General features: G+C 39.8%; 1 protein-coding gene across 1 annotated transcript in view; it reads right to left on the bottom strand.

The window, feature by feature from the left end:
* The window catches only part of SNX25 (sorting nexin 25), a 124241-nt gene that overhangs the window by 48285 nt on the left and 51557 nt on the right, over window positions 1–24399 (bottom strand). The window contains exon 6 of the mRNA XM_045998412.1: window positions 14247–14317. Coding sequence (XP_045854368.1) covers window positions 14247–14317 — 71 coding nt within the window. The remainder of the gene's footprint in view (window positions 1–14246; window positions 14318–24399) is intronic.

Consider the following 24399-nt stretch of genomic DNA (forward strand, 5'->3'; position numbering starts at 1 on the left):
AGGTAAGGAATTAAAGGAGCTCCTCACCCGGAAAATATTGGGCCTCCATTCCTCAACTCTTTTCCATAGTGACAAACTAACAATCACTTGAATCTTTCTGGTACATGTAAATAGGAGTTTTAATAAACCCTCTTGAGAGGAGGATTCAAGGAACAGGCATGCATTTACCTAGGGAATAGTCAAGTTCCACAATGAGAAATGGTGCTCGACTCCTTAACATGAAACTAGCAATTCTCAGTAGCTACTAATCATCAGCAATTTCTTCAAAATTATCTGAAAATCACCTCAGAAGTTGCCCAGGAACTAAAATATATATATTTATCTTACTTTTCAACTTGAGGCCAGTATGTTCTTTTTCAAAAAGAACAAATGGGATTTTCTTACCACATCAAACACCACCTGGATTTCAGTCTAAAGTGTCACTCCACTTTAGCAGAAAGCATACTTGAGGAATAAGCAGACGTCACAGCAGGAGCTGGTGGCGGAAATACTTGTGTTACAGTGGAGAAGACTACAGAGGGCTGGTAGTTTGACCTGGCCCCGCCTGGTCAGGGAGGCTTATAGTATACCTTTTCCTCTTCCTTTGAACGTCTCAAGTACTGAAACTTCCAGCATTTCCTTTGGTTTAAAGCCCTCCAACATCCTTGCAACACTTTTTTTAAAATAATAATGCCGTATCAACTAAATCCACACAAGAACTAAGAGAGTCCTGCTCCCAAACTGGAATCATGAGTTGAACAGGCACAAGACATACACTTAGAACACAGATCCAGCCCAATAATTTGTTAAGTTTTGCACAAGACTTTCATAACATCTACTCATGGAAGTGAGCAGTGTGGTGGGAAGAGACCGGGACTAAAAATCAGGAGACCTGGGTTCAAATTCCAAATCTATGTGTGACTAACTAGTTCTAATTACACCAGGCATATTATTTACCATCTCTGGACCTGAACTTCATTTGTAAAAATGTTGGTGTCATAATATGTGATGATTAAAGTTTTCTTGAGGTACAGAGGTGGTAAGAGGACTGGCTATAATGTTTTGGGACTATATAGACAGTAATGGAAGTGCCCTGAGCCCTTAGTCCCTCCAGGCAAAGGACGGACGGGGACCAGGGAGCCAGATGGGATGCTGGAGAAGGGATAGCAGCGTATGAGGGCTGGGCAGGGAGAAACCCTGGCAGGGGCCCCAGCAGCCATGGGCTTAGGTGTCTTCTAAGTTTAGGTCATTCATAAATTAGGAACTGTTTTTATCAGATTACTGCAATGCTAGAAAATCAGATCACATCAAAACACAAGGAAGGACCCTGAGAAGTTCACTAAAGTCTACAGATTAGCTCCCTTCTTTCAGGCAGGGGCATCTTTAAATGCAAGATCAGACAAAGAAATACATATTATCTTTATTAAAATAATTCCTAATGGATATCATTATGGTTCTTATCCATATTTTCCATATCCATATCCATAATATTTTCTGAAGTTCTTCTATACTTCTGCTTGATATATTCAATTCCAAAGCTATTTACTTAAATCTAAAGATGATGCACAACTTGACCAAAGCCTCCCCACCTATGAGTATATTACTCCCCAGTGTACACTATTTATACTTTGCAGTTTCTAGCAGACTCAAATCAACATCAAGTGCTTTGTTGTCATTAGCTGAATAAATGTTACTCTTGAATCATCTTAACTGTTCTTCATAACATTTAAGGATTCAGAACAGAAGAACAGAAAAGAAGGCTTTAAAAAGGTAACTCTAGGGGCGCCTGGGTGGCTCAGTGGGTTGTGCCGCTGCCTTCGGCTCAGGTCATGATCTCAGGGTCCTGGGATCGAGTCCCGCATCGGGCTCTCTGCTCAGCAGGGAGCCTGCTTCCCTCTCTCTCTCTCTCTCTCTGCCTGCCTCTCTACCTACTTGTGATCTCTGTCAAATAAATAAAATAAAATCTTTAAAAAAAAAGGTAACTCTAATCCTAGACTTATATCCACCAAACTGCGGGGACAATCTCTATGTCCCGGGACTACTTAGAATTCTTATAGTTAGCCACCTCCAACCACAGACTGGGTGGCTATAAACAACAAAAATTTGTTTCTCACAGTCCTGGAGACTGGAAATCCAAGATTAGGGTGCCAGCATGGGCAGGTTCTCGTGAAAGCCCCCTTCCAGGATGCAGATGGCCACCTTTCTGCCATGTCTTCACATGGTAGAAGCAGCTAGGGATCTCCATGGAGCCTCTGGATAAAAGTACTGAACTAGTCCCACACTAGTGGGACTAGGGCTCCACACTCATGAGTTACATAGCTCCCAAAGGCCTTACCGCCGAGTTAGGATTTCAGTGTAAGAATTTTGGGAGACACAAGATCCATGTCCAGCCTTTGCCAAGAGGTGCCAGGCTGTGTGGTCAAGAAAGCCAGACAGGTCTGTGACCTTCCAGGGACCTGCATGACACAGAAGGCAGGGGCAGCAAACCTGGCCGCCATGGGCCATTTAAAAACTCAATTCATGGGGTGCCTGGGTGGCTCAGTGGGTTGGAGCTTCTGCCTTCGGCTCAGGTCACGATCCCAGGGTCCTGGGATCGAGCCCCGCATTGGGCTCTCTGCTCCACAGGGAGGCTGCTTCCTCCTCTCTCTCTGCTTAGTTGTGATTTCTCTCTGTCAAATAAATAAAATATTAAAAAAAAAAAAAAACTCAGTTCTTGGGGTGCCTGGGTGGCCAGGTTAAGTGTCTGCCTTTGGCTCAAGTCATGATCTAAGGTCCTGAGAAAAAGCCCCACATTAGGCTCCCTGCATTCTCTACCTCTGCCTGCCCTTATCTCTGCTTGCACTTTCTTTCTCTCTGTCAAATGAATAAATAAAATCTTAAAAAAAAAAATTGGGTCCCCCTCTCCCAATCCCACCTCCCCCCAGGAACCCCCAGTTTGTTTTGTGAGATTAAGAGTCATTGGGGAGGGGAGGCGAACCATAAGAGACTATGGACTCTGAAAAACAACCTGAGGGTTTTGAAGGGTCAGGGGTGGGAGGTTGGGGCAACCTGAGGGTTTTGAAGGGTCAAGGGTGGGAGGTTGGGGGAACAGGTGGTGGGTAATGGGGAGGGCACGTTTTGCATGGAGCACTGGGTGTTGTGCAAAAAGAATGAATACTGTTACGCTGAAAAAATAAATAAAATGGAAAAAAAAATTAAAAAAAAATAAAATAAAAAGAGGTTGCTGCCTCTGTTCTCCTCAGGAAAAAAAAAAAAAAAAATTGGGGAAATATGAACATTCAGATCATAGCAGTTCACTTATTTCAACAGACTGTTACTCAACTACTCTGGCTGTTCTAATTGTAAATAAAAAGCTAAAGAGTTGGGTACTAAAATATAAACATGAATACATTAATGGCTCTTCGTAATCTACAGCAGTGACTCTCAAAGTGTGGTTCCTGGATGAGTAGCAGCAGCATTACTGCAAACTCCTGGGCCCACTCCAGATCTCCAGAATCAGAAACTGTGGGGTAGGGTCTGGGCATCTGCATTGTAACAAGCCCTCCAGGTGATCCTGATGTACACTATAGTTTGAAAACCACTGTTCTACCAGATTTAGCCCAAACTTCTTAGGATAGCTTACAAGTCTCTTTAGTATCGGCCCGTCTTCCTATCAAGACTTATTTCTTCATTACATGCCAAGCACCAGCACAGTGTCTCACTTGACAAGGCTTATACACAGCTGCCCATTCCACACCTCTCTTCTTTGTCTGTAGACATGTGGTACCATTTACCCATTTCCACCTGATAAACCCAGAAGAAAACAAGGGCCCCTCAATCTTTCCAACTCAATGCTGCTACTCTTAAGAAAAAGACTCTGACCTCTGTTCCAGGTAGAGCTGACTGCTTGACACTTCTGTTCTACCACTAAATCCTGAACATGTCTCACTGCATTTATCAAATTGTATTATAATTCTGTATGTGTGTCTCCCTATCTCCTTGTCAGACTATGATCTCCTTAAGGTCGGAGACAGTTTTTTTTCATTACACAGCTGTGCCTAACACACAATGGCACTCAAAAAAATGTTTGCTGAATGACTAAAGACCTACTTCTGGTGATCAAGACTTCCTCCACAGTATATTATTCTCTACTAATATGAGGGTTCCTAAAAACTCAAGAGCTTTCTTATCTACCCAGAATCAGGAAAAGTGGGGCTGTGATCAGAGATGTCACATTTGAGATAAAGTATAAAGATAAATAGGAATCACCCAGACAGAGTGAGACTGAGAGGAGGGTAAGCATTCTTAGAAGAATCAGCAAAAAGGGCAAGGAATATGAGAAGGATGAATCAGGGTGAGTTGAGGAAAAAGAAACATTAGTGTGGCTAGAGTACAATGAGAGGAAATGGAATGGCAAGAGATGAGGCTGAAGACAGAAACAGGGGCCAGAGTAAGCAGGAATCGTGTAGGCTGCATGTCTAAGAATAATGGGAAGACAATGAATGGTTGAAAGCATGAAGGTAACATGATGACATCTCCCTATTTTTTTTCATCATTGTGACTTCAGTATGAAAAAATATATTAAATAGGGGCAGGAGTAGATAGAAGGAGACCAATTAAGAAGCTATTACATCACTGTTCAAGAGAGACTGGTAGTGGAAGATGGTTGTGTAAAGAGAACAGAGTTGAGATATATTTAGGAGGACAATCTGTGTGACAGTAACGGACTAGACATAGTACGTGATGAAAGAAATGAATCCTACTTTACGGCATATGGACGGACAGTATTCCCATTCACTGAAACAAGAAACTAAGAGGGGGACCAGTTATGTGGCACTTTGATTTGGACATTTTCATTTGGAGGTCCCTTTCTGATATCCAAATAAAACACTGAATAAGTAGAAAAGTAGAGAACAGAGGTTCTGTAGATAGAAATGTGGAGACTTATCAGCATATAGATAAGGGAAAGATAAGACTAGCCAGATAAAGGGTAGAGGTAGCGCTATGCAACAGAATTTCTGTGGTGATGGAAATGTTCATTCTGTGCTATCCAATATGGCAGCCACATATGGTCACCAAACAATTGAAATGTGGCTGGTATGTTAAGGAACTGAGTTAAATTTGTATTTACCTTTAATTAATTTAATAGCTCTTATATTGGACCACACAGGTATAAAATAATGAGAGAGTTTAGAAACAAATACTGAGGAACTCCAACATTTAAAGGCCAAACACAGAAGAATAAGCAAGCAGAAAAACAAGTAAGAGTGAGACAAAGTGTTAGCCAGTATAGTCAACAATGTCAAATGTACCAAACGGTCAAACAAAATGAAGACTGAAAAAAGTTCACTGAAATTAGCTAGCTGGACTTGGCTAAACTTCCTAAATTCCATGACCAACAAGCAGTTAAGGTTATTAATCGGGAAAGCTCAGGTCTTAGTCAATACATTTGGCCAGGATGAATGATAAAATAAGGTCAGAGGCAAGAAAATTTTGTGAACAAACTAAATTTTCTGAGACTAATTGTTTCAAATTGTTTAGTGTTTATAAGTTTACTCTAAGATCTTTTTTGCCTAATTATACCTAATAAAACTTTCTTACCTGTAATACAAGGAAATGAGTTTGATAACACGATTTTTCTTTCTAGGACTTATTTTCCCTAGAATCATATCAGCAATTAAACCCCTGAAGCTCTGTAAACATATCAAAAATAATTTGATGCCTTATTCCTTGAAAAGATAAAACTCTCCTCCCAAAAAAGCCATCAAAAATCAAATTAAAACTTCTACCTTGTTAAGGAGGGTAATCTGTTCCTAATCTATTGTATACTAATCTACAGTGAATCTAAAACACATGCAGAGTTTTATGTGGATTTGCTGGAGTTTGTTGAAGCCTCAAAAAAGCCTTGTTTTGACACTTCATGAATATACAAAGTAAAATAGCCCCCAGGCTGTCCTTTGTCATCCTGAATTATCTGGCTGGTTCCTTAAAGTCTCAGAGGACATGCAGTCAGGTAATTTCTCCCAATGTTATACAAATATTTTTTTCCTTATATGTTCAAAGTATTTTCACTATTCGTAACATTTCTTAGTTGTCATTGATTTTGGCTGAAAAAGACTTGGGGTGCCTTGGTGGCTCAGTGCTTAAGCAGCCGACTCTTAATTTCAGCTCAACTGAGGTCCTGATCAGGCTCCTGGCTCTGCACTCAGCTAGGAGTCTGCTTCAGGATTCTGTCTCTCTCTGCTCCTCCCCACACTTGGTGCATGCACATGCTCTCTTTCTCTCTAAGTAAATAAGTCTTTTAAAAGAGAGGGGGGGCATGCCTGGGAGGTACAGTCAGTTGGACATCCAACTCTTGATTTCCCATGATCTCAGCATCATGAGATGAAGCCCCACATTGGGCTCTGCCTTCAGCATAGAGTCTGCTTCAGACTGTCTCTCCTCTCCCTTTGTCCTTCCTGGTCATGCTCTCTCCCTCTAAAATAAATAAATAAATCTTCTTTAAGAAAGACTTGCCAGAAACATCTTTATAGGTAACAACAAAACTATATTTATAGTACACATATATCACTACATTCATAAATAAACTTCTCATCTCTAGGTTGAATCCTAAAATATTCTTGGGATCTTCCATCTGTTCGTTCTTTTTTAAAACTTCAGTTTCCCACTCACAGAAAGAACGTGGAACCAAGGAGAAACAGCACTGGCAATGAAAGTGCTTACAACAGCACACACAACCTAATAGCATTACTACATGGTCACTCGGAGACAGAAATGAGCATAGCCTGATTTTCTAGGTTGAAGGAAACCAGTGTAGGTAGGCGCAGCTTGTGGCAAGAAGTTAACTTTATGACTGAGGTTTTTCCCCAACTTTGCCTGATTCTTTGCCTGATTTGTGCCTGAGGTTTTTCCCTGATTCTTTGCCTATTTTCACTAAAGCACACTATCCCTAAAATTCAAAGATCACTAAAAGCAACTCAATAATTATGTCTTGGGGAGACTTCAATGCTAAAAATTTAACTTTCCTTAATGACTTTAACAGGGAGGAAAATAAACAGACAAATTTGTTTGAAAAGATCAATTTGAGGAATGATACAGGAGCTACCTAGAACCGGTTTTTAAAATACCTTTTATTTGCCAGCCACACATTAAAACTCCAAATCTCACGTACTGTGAGACTTGATATGTTACTGAATATTCAGTTAAAAGAAAAAGTAAGGACAGTGAGGAATACTAAATTTGATCTTCCTCTTTTACAAGAAAGTATGTGCACTTAAATTATAACAACCTAATTATTTAAAATGGAAGCACATTAATGAACTTATACCGGTGAGATAGTAGATGATATTATGAATTAGGGGAAGTCACTTCAGACTGGTATACATTGTTCTCCTCTGATAATGGAGAACGTAGCATCAGTTCTGCAAAGACAAGTGACTTGGAGATAGCATGAATAGAAGACTGTTATCTCTACACTGGTAACATGCAAATATTTCTCTGCAGGGTTGCATTCTTTCTCCCCAGTGTGAATCCAGGTTTGAAATGCCAAATGGGTATTATTTATTTATTTATTTATTTATTTATTTAAAATAAATTAATTAACATATAGTATACTTTTAGTTTCAGAGGTAGAGTTTAGTTGCAGATAACATCCTGTGCTCATTCCATCACGTGCCCTCCTTAGTGCCCATCACCCAGTTACCCCATCCCCCACCCACCTCCACTCCAGCAACTCAATTTGTTTCTTACAGTTAATTCTCTTATGCTGTGTCTCCCTCTCTGATTTTGTCTTATTTATTTTTCTTTCCCCTTCCACTATGTTCACCTGTTCTGCTTCTTAAATTCCACATATGAGTGAAATCATATGGTATTTGTCTTTCTCTGACTGATGTTGAACAAAATAAATCAAACAGGTACTTTCCTATCCTCCAGTCCTGCAAATCCAGAATGTCCAAAACCAGTCCCCCATATACATTCCTTAACTCTTCTGATATGTTCACTGAGAAACCCTGTATGACCATGTAGAGCACTCAATCTGAAGACTAAAAAAACTGAGTCCTACGATGTGTCCAGGTTTCATGAGGAAGCTTGCAAGAGAAGCTCACTTGAACGAGGTTTCTTCTCTACCCTAAACCACCTCACCAATCTGAAGCAATGGACTATTATAGAAACAGCTGCAGACTAGAAGTTAGGGTCTCTAACTTCTCCAGATAGCATTTCCTCATTGGTAAAGTCAGCAAGCTGTACCAGCAGGATAATTTCCCATGCTCTGATTCTTCCTTATATCCAATCAGTCAGCAAGTAGGCTATTTTCCTTCATAGTCTTCCTGTCAATCCCGTCCTTGCACTACCATTATCCAGGTCCCAGACTGGAATACCTCATTCCCAGACATTGCATCACCCTAACAGTCAGAATGCTCCAAAAATACTTTAAAAGATTTCATAAATAGGGGCTCCTGGATGGCTCACTCAGTTGAGCATCTGGCTCTTGGTTTCAGCTCCCATTATGATCTAGGGGTCATGGGGTTGTGAAATTGAGTACCAGCTCCATGCCCAGGATGGAGTTTGCTTGAAATTCTCTCTCCCTCTTCCCCTTCCCCCACTTGTACGCTGTCTCTCAAAACAAATGAAATCTACTTCATACACAATCAACTTCCATTTTTCTATTTCCATTTATATGTGTTTGTGCATTACATGGTTTCTCTAACCTTGTTAGAGCTATAATGTCCAATGGCACTACACTGAAATGTTTTCTTTATTACAGAAATAGGAACATAAATAGACTTGAATCATTAACCATAACCTGAATATAATTAGGGAGAAAATTTTTACTTATCAAAAATTAATTGTTATAAGATTTAGAAGATCTAGTAACTCAAATAACATAAAAATATTGAACATCCTATTTAAAGAGAATTAGTCAATAAAAATATAATGTAAATATTCTATCAAAGCATTCTAGTGACAATTATAAAAATCTTTGTTTTGGTCACACTCACTCCCCCACTATTATATGTTACCTGCAGGTACATGAAGTGTGAAGTTTGCTTTGTGAAGCAATACCAGAGCTGGTTCTCCCTACTCAGTTCTCCAGCACCTGTCCTCTGAGCCCAATGTGAAGAGTCCTTTGAATGGAGACCACTTTTCCCAAATTCTAAGCCTATAAGGTTGTTTGAAGCTAGTTTTGCATGCACAAGAAGCGGAGTCCTAGACTCTGAGAAAGAAATTTTCTGGCTCAAAGCCAAACCAGATAAACCAGAAGGACCAATGAGAATTTAGATTAAACTTAAAAACAGAAACTTTATAAAAGCTTCTTGATCAAATGTGCAACACTTTACTTATTATCCAAGTTCAACTCCACTAAGCATTTACCTGCCAGAGACGAGCCTAGATATTTGAACATGCTGCTTCATTTAGTTACTGAGTAAGTGCTAAAAACTAGAAACTCCTGATTAGGGCCTGTAGTGTCCAATATGGCAGCCACTCACTTAAGTTAGTTTTGCCACGAGCTGAATTTTTAGTCTCTACCTTCTCGTTCCTTTTTTTAGACAGTTTTACAGAGATATAACTCACACACTCTAAAATTCACCCATTTGGGGCTCCTGAGTGGCTCAGTGGGTTAAGCCTCTACCTTCGGCTCAGGTCATGATCTCAGGGTCCTGGGATAGAGTTCCACATCAGGCTCTCTGCTCAGTGGGGAGTCGGCTTCCCTGTCTCTCTCTGCCTGCCTCTCTGCCTACTTGTGATCTCGCTCTCGCTGTGTCAAATAAATAAAATAAAATCTTTATTAAAAAAATAAATAAAAATAAAATTCACCCATTTACTACACACAGTTCAGTGGGTTTTAGTATATTCAGTGTCATACAACCATCACTATAATCTGAATGTAAAAGAATATTCGCATCACCCCCAAAAGAAAACTTGTACCCACCAGCCCTCATACTCAAACTTGTACTCACTTCCCATGCCAACATCCACGCTGATGGCCCCAAGTAACCAATAATCTACTTTCTGCCAGTATAGATCTGCCTATTCTGGGCATTTCCTATGAAGGGAATCACGCAGTATGTGGCCTTTTATAACTGGTTTCTTTCACTTAACAAAATGTTTTCAGGTTTATTCAGGCTGTAGCATGTGTAATACTCACATGTATTTTACGAATCAGTTCTTTTTACTGCTGAATGATATTCCACTGTACGGATATATTACATTTTGTTCATGGCTATTGGGTTGTTTCTACTTTTTGGCTATTATAAATAACGCCACTACAAACATTCAAGCACAGGTTTTTCTGTGGGTGTATGTTTTCATTTCTCTTAGGTATATACTTAGGAATGGAAACTCTAGGTCTCATGGTAATTCTATGTTTAACATTTTGGAGAACTGCCAGACTGTTTTCCATCTCCTCCACCAACATATACAAATTCCAATTTCCTCACATCCTTACCAACCATAATACCAGTTTGTTTTTTTTATTTTAGCCATCCTACGGAGTGTAAACTGGTTATCTCATATTAGTTCTAATTTGCATTTCCCTAGAATGAAGTAGGGCATATTTTCATGTGCTTATTAGCCATTTGTATAGGTTCTTCAGGGAAATGTCTATGCAAATCCTCTGCCCATTTTTCAATTACACTGTCTTCTGATTATGGAATTGTAGGAGCTCCTTATATATTCTGGATACAAACAGATATAGGATTTGCAAATACATTCTTTCATTCTGTGGATTGTCTTTTACTTTTTTTTTTACACAACACAGGTTTTTAATTTCTAATGCAATCCAATTTACCTCCTTCCTCCCCCTACTATGCTTCCCTTCATTCTTACACAGATCCACGCATTTTGTCAGAGTGCAGATTCCATGGAAATTGTCTTTGTTCTGGACATGAAGACATACTGTGGCTGAAATCACCTAATGGTTTCAACTATCCTACATTTTGCTGAGATTTTATTTCTTACTTCGAACCCTACTATAGACTTTAAAAGTGACTAATTTTTTTTTAAGATTTATTTATTTATCTTAGAGAGAGAGAAAGAAAGGATGGGGCAGAGGGAGAGGGAGAGAGAATCTCAAGCAGACTCTCTGCTCAGCGTGGAGCCCAATGCGAGGTTTGATCTCAGGACCCTGAGATCATGACCTGAGCTGAAATTAAGAGTCAGATGCCCAACTGATTGAACCACCCAGGTGTCCCAAGAGACTAATTTTAAAAAGTTAACTACAGTACCAGAATTAACCCAAAAGAAGAGTAATGAACCACATCTTAATGTGGTCAGATAGCTTACTGAAAATAAATGTTACTAGCATTTTTCACAAAAATGTCACTACAATGCTATCTTGAACATATCAGTTATACCACTGTTGGTTGAACTGTATCCCCCAAAAAGATATGATGAAGTCCTAAACCCCGGCACCTGTGAATGTGAACTTATTTGGAAATATGGTCTTTGCAGATGAACTAAGTTTAGATGAGCTCATTTTAATTAAGGTGGGTCTTAATCCAATATGACTGGTATCTGTATAAGAAAAAAGAGACAACAACTCAAGGAAAATGCCACGTAATAATGATAGAGGCAGGGACTGGAGTGACATATGTTCAAGACCAAGGACTGCTAACAACACCATGAGCTAAGAGAAGGATGTGGAAGAGAGTCTTCCCTAGAGCATTGAGAGAGAACATGGCCCTGCTAACACCTTGGCTTGGGACTTCAAGCCTCCAGAACCGTGACAGAATGCATTTTTCTTTTTTAAGCCACCCAGTTTGTGGTACTTTGCTATGGCAGTCCTAGGAAACTAATACATATAATAAACTGAATATTTAAGTTATAATAAAAATTCAACCAGAAAACATCAAATTAAGAATACATTCTTAGGGATGCCTGGGTGGCTCAGTGGGTTAAAGCCTCTGCCTTCGGATTAGGTCATGATCCCAGGGTCCTGGGATTGAGCCCCGCATTGGGTTCTCTGCTCAGCAGGGAGCCTGCTACCCCCTCTCTCTCTGTCTGCCTCTCTCCCTACTTGTGATCTCTCTCTCTCTCTGCGTCAAATAAATAAATAAAATCTTTTAAAAAACAAAAAATACATTCTTAGCAGTGAATTTGTCCTTATATACTTAAAATGTGCATACATTCTCATGTTAAATGTTCATGTTAAACACTAAGTAATAAAAGACTAATGTTCACAGTTTATCTTTGCAAAAAGCAAGAAGACTAAAATCCATTTGAGTATTACACTCTGTGGACATGATGATAATCACTCTTAAACAGGACCTCAGAGAAGTAAACTGGTCTCCTCTGTTTTCTGTCCCAAGGCAAAATAGCTCGAAGGCCCCAAATGAGCTCAGCCTGTCTGCCTTTCCCCCAATGCTTGATAGAAGGAAGGCACAATACCCAAGACAGTTGAGAGCAGCTCAAATGGCAAATAGAAGCATGAAAGTAAGATGTGTCACTGACAATGTTTGACAACATTGTATGGGCCCTTCCCACACTCCTCAGAATGACCATATTTGGAGACAGGGTCTTTACAGTGGTGATTAAGTGAAAATGAGGCCATTAGTGTTGACCCTCATCCAGTAAGGCTAGTGTCCTTTCAAGAACAGGAAATTCAGACAAAGACCAGGGCAGAGGGAAGACAAAATGAAGACAGAGAGATAAGGCCAACTAGAAGCCAAGAAGTAAGGCTGAAACAGACCCTTCCCTCACAGTCCTCAGGAAGGACCAACACTGCAGACCCCAGGGACACCTTGATCTTGGACTTTCAGGCTCCAGAACTGTGAGAAAATAAAGCTCTGTTGCCTAAGACACTTGGTCTATGCTACTTTGTTATGGCAGCCCTAGTAAACTGCCATAAACTCCCTTCCTCATGCTGACTAAAAGCCAAAGTCCCAGCAGTACCAGTAAGGCCCTTCGGAATGGGATCCTGTGCCAGCTCTGATCTCCCCCATTTCACCCCTTTTCAGCCACACAGGCAACTCAAGCAAGCCCTGCACGCTTCTTCCTCAGAGTTTTGCACCTGTCCTTCCACAGATACCCTCGGGTCCCCAGGTCTTTGCACCCAGGTCACCACATAGGTGAGGTCTTCCCCGACAACCCTATCTGAATACTAATCTTCCTCCCCCTCCAGCTGGGCCAGGATTCCCTTCCATACATCCCATCTCACAGCTTTGTTTTTCTCCAGGGCACGTTTCACTGTCTAAAATACTGTTTATTTGATGTGCTCATTGTCTGATTGCCTCCCAGTCTCAGTCTAGGGCTTGATGAATGCAGAGATTTTGTTTTGTCCATTACTAGATCATCATCGCCTCACTGGTGTTCAGTAAACCTTTTTTGAATGAACAAATTTGTACAATCTTCCTTATTGGGCAGAGATTAAGAATTAGTGCTTCTTCCTATTCTACACCTTCATCTCTTTTTACCTTGGTCAGTGACTCAGACACAAGTAATAGACCTCAGGCCAAGCCTCCTGTTGCCGCTGTGCCACTCAGAAACCTGGGAGCACATTTTAAGGCCCAGCCCAACTCGTCCTTTTAACACTCTGCTCCCTGATGGGACTTGAGTGGGCCTGCAGATTTTCATGGAAAGGCCAGCCTACAAGGTCAGGGGTGTTTGCTGCCTCTCAGCCACGAATCAAGATCTGCACTCTAAATAATGACGTGACCTTCAACTTCATATATGACAGTGGATACGCTAGCCCCAGGCCAACTTTAAGGGAGGGTGAGAGCCAGCTTTATACCTTAATTATTCCTATCATGCTGGGGTGAAAATCTCATCTGAAGAGAAACAAATGGGAAAGTAAAGAGTGTTTTGTTTTGTTTTTTTTAAATGTAGAAGGAGGAGAAAAGCTATTTACAATACAAATCTTAACTAAAGGAAAAGATTAAGTAAATTATGAAACATCAACTCACTGGAGTCATTTAAATAACTATCATTACGTTTCAGTTAGAAATATTCATGAATATTAAGATTAAATTTTAATGAGAAAAAAACTGTAAAATCATGCTTACTTTAAAAACAGAAGCACTCTATACCCAATGATTTCAGTCTTTGAAAAATTATGATGACAGATGAATAAAGTTCAAAGAAACACAGAAATACAAACAGGGGTTTTTGTTAGCATGAAGTTATATTTACTTTCTCTAATGCTGCTGATATACTATTATTTTAATAAATTGAAAATACCTAAATATAAGCCAGAAGAATGCTCATACTTGCCAACATTCTGACAAAAGAAAAGACCGGGTAGACCGAGAACCTTTAGAATGTATAACTGAAGAAAACAAACTGGTTCTTACCCTTGTGCCTCTTCAGCTGGGGAAAGCTGCTAATTGTAGTTGCTTGGATTATTTCTACTACAATTTGATACCTGATATTAAAAAGAGAGAAAAACAAAAGATCGAATATTTAGAAAATGCTGTTTTCAGAGATAACTTTTAGATCGTATTTTGTACTAATCAAATAAAACACAGGGCTCTCACGTACGCAAAAATAAACTCTAAAAAAAATAGTTCCTATTTACCTACTATTTTATATTGCTGTTTTAGAGTCCATTTCCGCAAGGAGTGTTGTGCTCTTAAGAAATGGTATGTCCGGTCCTTTCAGGACTAACACTTCTCTAAGAAACAACACACCTGAGCATAAGATAAAACTGTGGCTTTGTCTGTAAGAAAAATATGCTATTTTTTTTTTCTCCCCAACTAAATCATGAGCCTCTTGAAGACAGGGATTATGTCTTGTATTCTCCTACAGATCTTAGCTTGACACTAAACACATGACAGGCACTCAGTAAATATTGGCAAGTAGTATAGACTGAATGTTTTGTTCCCCCAAAATTCATACACTGAAACTTAATTCCCAATGTGATGGTATTTGGACCTGGGATATTCGGTAGGTGATTAGCTCTTGTGGGTGGTGCCCTCACAAATGAGAGGAGTGTCTTTATAAAACAGACCCTAGAGGGGCGCCTGTGTGGCTCAGTCAGTTAAGTGTCTGCCTTCAGCTCAGGTCATGATCTCAGGGTCCTAGGATCAAGCCTCCCATTGGGCTCCCTGCTCAGTGGGAAGTCAGTCGGCTTCTCCCTCTTCCTCTCCCCCTGGTTTGTGCACTCTCTCTCAAATAAATAAAATCTTAAGAAAAAAAAAAATAGACCCCAGAGAGCCCTTCCCATTTTGTGATGTCACAGTGAGAAGGAGGCTCAATGTTCAACCCCTTGATCTTGGACTTCTCAGCCTCTAGAAGTGTGAGAAATAAATGTCTGTTGTTTAAGCCAACCAGACTGTGATATTTTTGTTATACCAGCCCAAACTAAGGCAAGAAGTTACATTAATATACAACACCTGTAAAACTAAACAGGTACAAATAATATTCTGAACAATCTGTTCTTCTTATATTCTTGGTGATTCATCCTCTGGAACAAATGAGTCATCAATGGTACTGAAGAAACGCACGCTATTTGAGTGAAGAGTTAAATTTCTTAAATGAATGCATAAAATTATTATGAAATATCAGCTAACATTAACACAGAGTCCTCTCATTTAGTACCAGGTACCTGTCTAGATACTCTCTCTCATTTAATCCTCGGAATAAGTATTGCAATTATCCCCACACCACAGAGGAAGAAGTTGTTCAGGTGGACTAGGAAATCTATACCAGGTCTCATTGCTTTTAAGTACTAGAGCCAAAATGATAATCTGGGGCTGCTGATTCTAAAGTTCATGCTCTTGACCACTTTCCCGCTACTCTAAAATTCAATATGGGTTAATGTTTATCTTGTCTCGGGCCTTTCCAAGGATACAAGCATGGCCAATGCCAGATAATCTTTGCAGGCTCACTGCCTTCTATATCCCTCCTAGATACCATTTTCCTGCCAAACCAGACTGCATACAATACCCCAGCACATGCTCAGCTCTTTCCTGACCCCCAGCCTTTGCTCTGTTTCTTCTCCGTCTTGCACACAACCTCTCTCCCTTATCTGCTGAAATCCTATCTGTTCCTAAATATCAGTTCAGAGCATTCTTCTCTCAGGGTTCTCAGATCCCTCTCTTCTACAGGACAAAGTATTTGTTCCTACCCATTTCTTTAGCAATTTGCCCTCCACTTCTGATCTTAATATCTTACTTCCAACTTAGCAATTTATACCCCCATTGGTCTCCTATGCTGGACTACTAACACCTCCACAGCAGGGGAATAAATCCAAGGACCCACAACCAATTCATCTTTATGTACACCAAACCCTTCTCACAGTGCTTTGCACATAACAGGCATTTGAAGATGATTATTGAATTTGTAAAATTCACCTTCACTTGATACCAAAAGACGATGCAGGAAATGAGTGACTTTCATTCTCAATAAAAGCTCACAACATACAGTTGACCCTTGAACAACATAGGTTTGAATTAAGTGGGCCCACTTATATGCAGATTTTTTGATACAGTACAGTACTATAAACTATAAATGTATTTCCTTTTCCTTATGATTTTCTTAACATTTTCTTTTCTCTAGCTTATTATGAGAATATAGTACATGATACATAACACATATAAAACGTGTTGATTGACTGTATATGCTATAGGTAAGGTTGCCAGTCAATATCGGCTATTAGTAGTAAAGTGTTAGGGGAGCTCAAAGTTATATGTGGACTTCTGACTGCACGAGGGATTAGCATCCCAACCCTATGTTTTCAGCGGGCAGCTGTACATCCAAATGCGGGCGGCTATCCTTGATGGCACAGGCCTCCTAGTCCTCTGGGAGCCACTCCCTGGGGATAGTCAGCACTCACTCAGCTTTCTTCACCAGAGGCGCGCATGGCCTTGCTGGTGCTGAGTTTGGTTCCAGAATCTGAAGGACTGATATTTGTGAACATCCTCTTGATCACAATTGCACAAGTGTAATATGTGTTTCTCCAATGTAAACTCTAATATTAAGAAGAATTTGGCTCTTTTCCAGCTACAGCGAGATCTCACCCCCAGTATCTCTTATCCCAGGGACAAGAAAACGGTCACATGAAGACAGCCACCTCTTACATGACTTAACACCTCACCTCTCTGGCTTTGAACACTCAGCTGCATTAATAAAGACCAGAGCACGTTTGTATTTCTGAAGTCTTCCCACCATCTCAAACTCACTTGAAACACCACAAAATTAGTCTGCAAAATAATTCCCTTGGAAATACATACATTTATTGCCTTTTACTGTCAATTGTTCAGAACTTTGGAATTCTATTAGAATTGACTTCTAAGTTATTTATACACACACACACAAATACTAGTCTCCTCATTTCATTACACACACCTGACACATTTTTTTTTTTAATTACTATTTTAGAGCTGTCTTGGATGTGCATATGCTGGAATGTCTTAGGAGAGTCAAAAGCTGAATAAATCCTAGTCTCAGGTGTCTACAATATGGTGAATGGTTTAAAATAGGTTTTATACTAAAAGTAGCAATTACAGGGGTGCCTGGGTGGCTCAGTTGGTTAGCTGTCCCAGCTCTTGATTTTGGCTCAGGCCATGATCTCAGGGTCATAAGATCAGCACCATGTCCGGGTCTATGCTCAGTGCAGAGTCTGCTTAAGATTTTCTATCTCCCTCTGCCTTTCCCCCACCACACACTTTCTCTCTCTCTAAAAAATAAATAAGTAAATAAATAAAATAAAATTCGCAATGACATAAATTAGAATACCATATACATAAACATACTTTTAAAAATTTTAAATTTAAATTTAAAATTTAAATTTAAAACTTAAAAATAATGTTTTCAAGGTTGTTACCGGTTACTTTGTGCTAGGCTAGGGATAATATTTTCATTTAGAAGGACTTCGGTTACAACATTTGAAAAGAAATAAAGACATGGTGATTTCAGAGGGCTACACTAAAGCTGTTTCCAAGGTAAGTATAGCAGAGTAGTAGAGCTCTGTATATATGACTCAGAGTCAGTATAGCTCTGACACCAGGTGCCCTGTGTTCAAATCCTGCTTCCAACACTTTCTGTGCCACCCTAAAAAAATTATTTAAGCTTTCTAAAACTCAAGAGAAAAGAAGAAGAGTAGTATTTTTTTTGTAAAAAGAAAGTAACAGTATTTTTCCTCACAGGATTGCCATGAAGATTAAATGAGATAACACATTTACAATATTTGGAATAGTGCCCAAGCCACAATGAGAGTTGAATAAATATTAACTATTATTTTTGTCCCTTAACACCACTGTTGGTTGATCCTTTAGATATGCAGCATTTAAGGAGATGATGTATGTGCATGTTTGTAAAATATATATAAGAATTTTTAAAGTAGCCTTTTTTCCTGATCATAAAAGTATCTCAGCCTAGTCAATTTAAGGCCACCAAAGTCACTGAAGTCCAACAAAATCAGGTTTATTGACTCATCTCAGTAAGCATGAAGAAACATGGGTGTCTCCTCACACCAAGAGAAAGATTGCTTCTATGGGATTCTGGGGAAGTATGGAGTGTAGATGAAATTTTTAAATGAAGCAGCATGTTGACAGGTTCAAAGCAGAGCTGTGTAAATTGTCATTTCACATAGATCCGGGTCTCACTCTCCTGAAAACTTTAAAGTTATAACAAACATGGAATGGTTAGCCCAGAAAACCCTTTATCGGTAGCTGTACCGCCGACTTATAAATGAGGGTGCTTCTCTGTGTCACAGTGGCCAAAACCCTCCAGGCAAGAATAGGATGCGTCACTCTTACCAAAGTAATTTCAAATGGCGAAATCTAAGATTTTAGAGAGCAAAGTTTCTCAGTGCATAAGAAAGCAGTAGTCATTCAAAGGAGGTTATCATTATGACACTTTCTAGCTGCTACGTATACCTGGAAAAAAAAATACTGTTTCCTGTTAACTTTGTAGCTGGAATCTGTTATTCCAATCTGATAAATGGCTGGGCAGATTTTACCTCCTCATGCTGAACCCATTTTTACTTTCTCTAAAGTAACATATTCAGTGAAGAAAATGGGAAAATATACAAAGCATGACATTCAAAGTCAATCACAACATTTGGTAAGCATTTACAGACTTCTCTTCAGACAATTTTTTTTTTTGTTTTGTAAGACTGAACTTATGCTATAAAAGGCCCTAGAGCCTTTTCAATGTATACCATCTGCCAATATTATTAAATACTCTGATGCAACACCATTGTTAAGCGGCAGTCCACTGTACAGATGTGTCGACACTTTTTTTCCCTAAGCCCTAATTGTTAGGCAGTCTGTTATTTCAAGCTTTTCTCTATTTTACATAAAACTGCAAGAAGTTTCTTGGAAAAATCTTTATCACACTTTCATGGTTATTTCATTAAAATAAGTTCTTATGAATAATAACTGTATCAGAAAGAATGCACATTTTGTGACCTGCTTCTGCATTATAAAACTGTGCTACAGAAAGGCAATAATTCATACTCCTCCCAGTGGGACACGAGGTCGTCTATCTTCCTATAGCCTTGCCAACCCTGGGTGTCAAATTTTTAATCTTCACCAATATCATGAACCAAGTAAAGTCTCTCATTTTAGTTTTTACGTCTGAAAAGAACAACAAGGTTCAGAGCTATCTTCTCATGGGATGTGTTTAATGGTTTTAAGCAGGAAGTGCCAGGGAGCTGGGGAAGTATTTTCAGTCAGGACTCAGAGCAGTCAGAGGCTCTTGCCTCTAATGGTGCTTTTAAACCGGTTTTCCATTTTTCTAGTGTGTAGAAGGCAGCTGATTCCAAAAGAAAGACTAGGGTATGCTTCCTAAGCTTTTTCCATTTGTGGCACACGTGGCAAATGATAATATTTGAACAGAATGCCAAGGTCATCAGCCATCCCAGGCCCTCCCCAACTACCTGGAGGGCTGACAAACTTTTTTCTCCATACACCTATACACTATATTTGAGTCACATCAGTGAGAAAGTTCTGGACCAGAGCAGCCTGACGTTTCCAGAGTTTACATAAACACACGTACACAATTCATGCTATATATATACAGAAAATAAGCTGGAAAATATCAAGTATTGTCATGTGTTTGCAATGTGGCTTATTTTTCTTCATCTGGTTTGTATTTTTAAATTTCCTAAAATAACATGTTACCATATATTCATTTTCTAGTTCCCAGAAGTCTATGGAAATTACATGTTACAAAAGCAACTAGCTGGTGTCCTTCAGTTAACCTCAAGGAGCCCAAAATTTTTTCTCTCTGCTACCTGTACCTCATTTCGACTAGGGCTTCTCATATTCCTTATATCAGCTATTAATATCACCATAAACTGTTTCTTTACAGACCAATGTATAGCACCACTGCTGTTATATTCCATTCTCAACTCTTGCCTGAAGCATTTTCATTCAGAACGCTTACTGAGTATCATCCTTAGTTGCCTAGTTTTACGTTCTGTACTGAAAATGTCCTAATGACTTTCTTCTACACTTTGAAGTTTTTCTGACATGAGAGACTGTATTGCCTCATCTCCTCCATTAAGCCTATTCAAGTTAGGATCTGAGAATTCTGTTGCCTTCTTCTGCTCACGGTTATATTTTTAGCTCTTTATTGGGAGCCTAGCAGGTCTGTCCTCACAACTGTGCTGATGCATTAATCTCATTTAATTATCACAACAGTCTCATGAAATAGGAACTCCTTTCTCCATTTCACAGTTAAAACTGGGGCTCAGAGTACACATGACTTGCCAAGGCCACACTGTCTATAAGAAAGGAAGCCAAGTGCAAGCCAGGTCTGCAAAATCCAGACCTATCTGACTCGAGCCCATATCTGTGGGTAGAGTCTACGTTAGATCTGGACTGGTTGCTGAAGGTGATTTTTGCGTTATTAACCCTCATCTACCTCAAGAAGAACTGCATTTCTGTCCAGTGCAGGGTCATCAAAAGACAGAGCACGCGTGGCCACTACGCAGCCACGTGCCGGAGCCAGCTCACAAGCCTGTGTCGGCTTGTGAGAGCTGCCTGTTAACATCTCAGGAATTAAAACCTACCATTATTAAAGTGAAACAGGGGCGCCTGGGTGGCTCAGTGGGTTAAAGCCTCTGCCTTCCGCTCAGGTCATGATCCCAGGCTCCTGGGATCAAGCCCCGCGTTGGGCTCTCTGCTCAGCAGGGAGCCTGCTTCCCTTCCTCTCTCTCTGCCTGCCTCTCTGCCTGCTTGTGATCTCTCTGTCAAATAAATAAATAAAATCTTAAAAAAAAAAAAAAGAAAAAAAGGGAGAGACCTCTGCCCTCCTGCCAGCGGTCTACTCTAAAAAAAAAAAAAAAAAGTGAAACAAACTTGCGATTAAACCGTACTTCTTAAAAGGTAAAAATACTTAAAACTCATCATTTCCTAATAATTGTATTTTGTGGTCCCTGCTATTCACGTCTACCGTATCAGCACGGTGGAGACACTACGTATGAGAGGGTGTGCCGCAGGCAGTCTCTTTCCAACTTCCTACTCAGCGAGGTCATCCTGGCAGCTTAGTATTAACACCACAGAAACCAGCAAATGCTACAAGTCGGGGTTTCTGACCCCTCCCCCCAAAAACCAGTTTTTAAAAATTACCAGCCACCCCTTTTATACTTTTTTTTAAAAAGATTTTTGTTTATTTGACAGACAGAGATCACAAGTAGGCAGAGAGGCAGGCAGAGAGAGAAGGAAGCAGGCTCCCCGCTGAGCAGAGAGCCCAATGTGGGGCTCGATCCCAGGACCCTGAGACCATGACCTGAGCCGAAAGCAGAGGCTTTAACCCACTGAGCCACCCAGGCGCCCCCCTTTTATACTCCTTACTGCCATTCCTTCAGAGAACCTAGTGAATCATAAAATTCCCTACAGCACCAGCACTTTTGTTTGGTTTTAAAGAAAAGAGCACTACCCAGCCATCCCACCTCCTCCTTTTGACGTTTTGTTCTAAGTATCAGGGGCTCCATCCCCAGCCTCTCTCCAGCTCTCTCTCATCCTCTCCTCTAAGCCCTAGAGAAGGAAGAGGTCTTTCATCTGACCACAGAGGAGGAGGAACTGGGCATGTGAAGCACAGCCCTTCTGTTCTCCTCCTCTTCAGAGCATGTGTTCTCTGCCTCCAAGGACAGCCAGCATGTGGACTCCGCACCTGTCAGAAAGATGGAGAGGGAGGGAAGATCAGGGACAAAGCCAGGTGGGAAAGAATGTCTGATTCTGAGACTCAGTTTTAGAGAGTCACTGTTTGCACATATAAACTACATTCTCCATCATCTATCAGTAATAAGAGCAAAGTTTTTGGCCTTCATTTGGCTTATTCCTTAGCCCTAACATGGTTCAGACCTCAGGCTGGAGAGAGGAGCATTGTTATTTATTGGCCTCCTCAAACCCACAAATAAAATGCTGCACTCTAGTGGGCCACAAGTAATTGATCAGTGTTCACGATGAAATTAAATCTATTTACAATCTTGGGCCTGAGATTGTAACAAAAATGATAGTGGTAGCTAATAATTTGGAATATGCAGATCCTGGGCTGAGTGATTTATGTAAATGGACTCATGGTCCTCATGGTAATTCAGTGATTCGTAAAGCAGATACACCTTACTCACAGTGCCTGTGTTTTTTAATTATAAGCTCATCATGAATTCTTTAATTTCAGAGAGATCATAAGCTTCCTTATCCCCAAATTTCCCCTTTTTAGATCAAATTTTCCATGCTGTCAATACTTATCTTTCCTCCTAAATGAAGATATCTTGTTTTCCCCCATATGTTTACCTCCCACCTCTGTGCCCTCTGCTATTTCTCAGACATCAACAGAAGGAATTAAATTCTGAAGTCAATGTACTTTGACTTTTTATAAAACTGAAAGATGTTTTTGAATGTTTTCAATAAGCAGCCTTGCATTTTAATGTGGGTTTTTTTTTAAACTAAATTTATATTCATTTATTCTTTTCATAAAAATTTGCCAAGCATCTCTTTGTTTTACACTTCATCATTTCTCATCTCCTTGCCCACCCACGTTAACCTTTCCCTCAGTTTATACGTGCTTACTGATTTCTGACATGGTGTAGCAGTTTGTCTGAAGGGTATGCTCAATTTCTTTTTCCATGTTCCTCTATAATGTAATTCAACTTTACTGCTCATGATTCACAATATAGCTTCAGAATCATTGGTCGAAGCACCAAACATTCAAATAATTTAAATTCTCCTACACAGAAGCATGCAATTTTAGGAATTTTAATATTTTTAGTGTATTAATCTTCATGCAAATGTACCTCTGAAATGCATCTCTGAAATTCAGAGATGAAATCCATCCCCTTAATATCTGAAGAAAAACTACTTAGCAAACTTCCTCAGTAACCCATCCCACTGTTCATTATGACCTCTTAAATTAAACCTATTCATTATGTACATTCCCTCTTGCTTTATCCTAGTAAAACAGAAAACACATTGATCTCAGTACACACTCGATAAAAAGTTTCCTTCATTTCTCCAAGAGAAATAATACTAAATCTTTTTAATTTTAAACCTTTTATTCATTATTAGAATTTCCTCTCTCCTATTTTTAGATTCTCCATGTCATTCTTTAAGTAAGGGGTCAGAAATCCAGAACTGAAAAAATCTAATAAAGACTGGACTAGCAGCAGATGAAATTATAGCACTGACAGGCTGCCCCAATTTTCTTTATTATGACTTGTTTCTCTGGCAGCCTATCCCTGTTTCACTAACAAATGATGGGACTTCTGGCAGTACTGTTCTCTATGCAAGGATTAGTGGCTGCAAAGTCTCCTAGACAGTACAGACTGGTCGCCACACTTGCAGGAAATTCCACAAGGTTGGGGCCGTGTGTCGACCCTCTTTTCTCCCCACCTGGCTAACCGGTTACCCATCTTCTTATGTGGGATTTCAAGTCAGACAGAGCTGAGTTCAAATCCCAGCTGTTCCGTATTAGCTAAGCGTCCAGGGCAAGTCACTTGACCTTTCTCAACTACATAATGAGAATAGTAATACTTAATTCACATAGTTGTTACAACAATCATATGGTAAGAACTTTACTTAATGCATATTAGATATTCAACATATGGTAACTTGAAAACAAAGAAGTTTCCTCTTCTTGGGCATTTGCTTGGCATCTCTTTAACTTTGGCAAACGTCCAGTCCAGGAACGTAGTATTTGTCCAATGTCTGTGCGGGAAGTAGTGCTATCCTACCTTGCTATAACTATACAACAGGTAACACGGGAGCAAAAACGACCATGTACCCATTCTGTGTCTCTGTTTCTTTTTTCCTTAGTAATAGAACTCTCATTTTTAACTGAACCTAAGGCTTCCCAGAAAAATTATATCTGACAGAAAAAATATAAGCAGAAATGTCATGCAGTAGCTTCCAGGAAGTTCTTTAAAAGACAGCCAATGCATGACCTTTGCCACCTTCTTTTCTTCCCTTCATTTGTGCTTCCTGGAATTAGGATACAATGAATGGCATTCTAGACTACACCCTGAACTCTGAGGACTCAGGAATATCCCTAGGATGG

This window comes from Meles meles, chromosome 2, assembly GCF_922984935.1.
Source record: "Meles meles chromosome 2, mMelMel3.1 paternal haplotype, whole genome shotgun sequence".
Classification (NCBI taxonomy): domain Eukaryota; kingdom Metazoa; phylum Chordata; class Mammalia; order Carnivora; family Mustelidae; genus Meles; species Meles meles.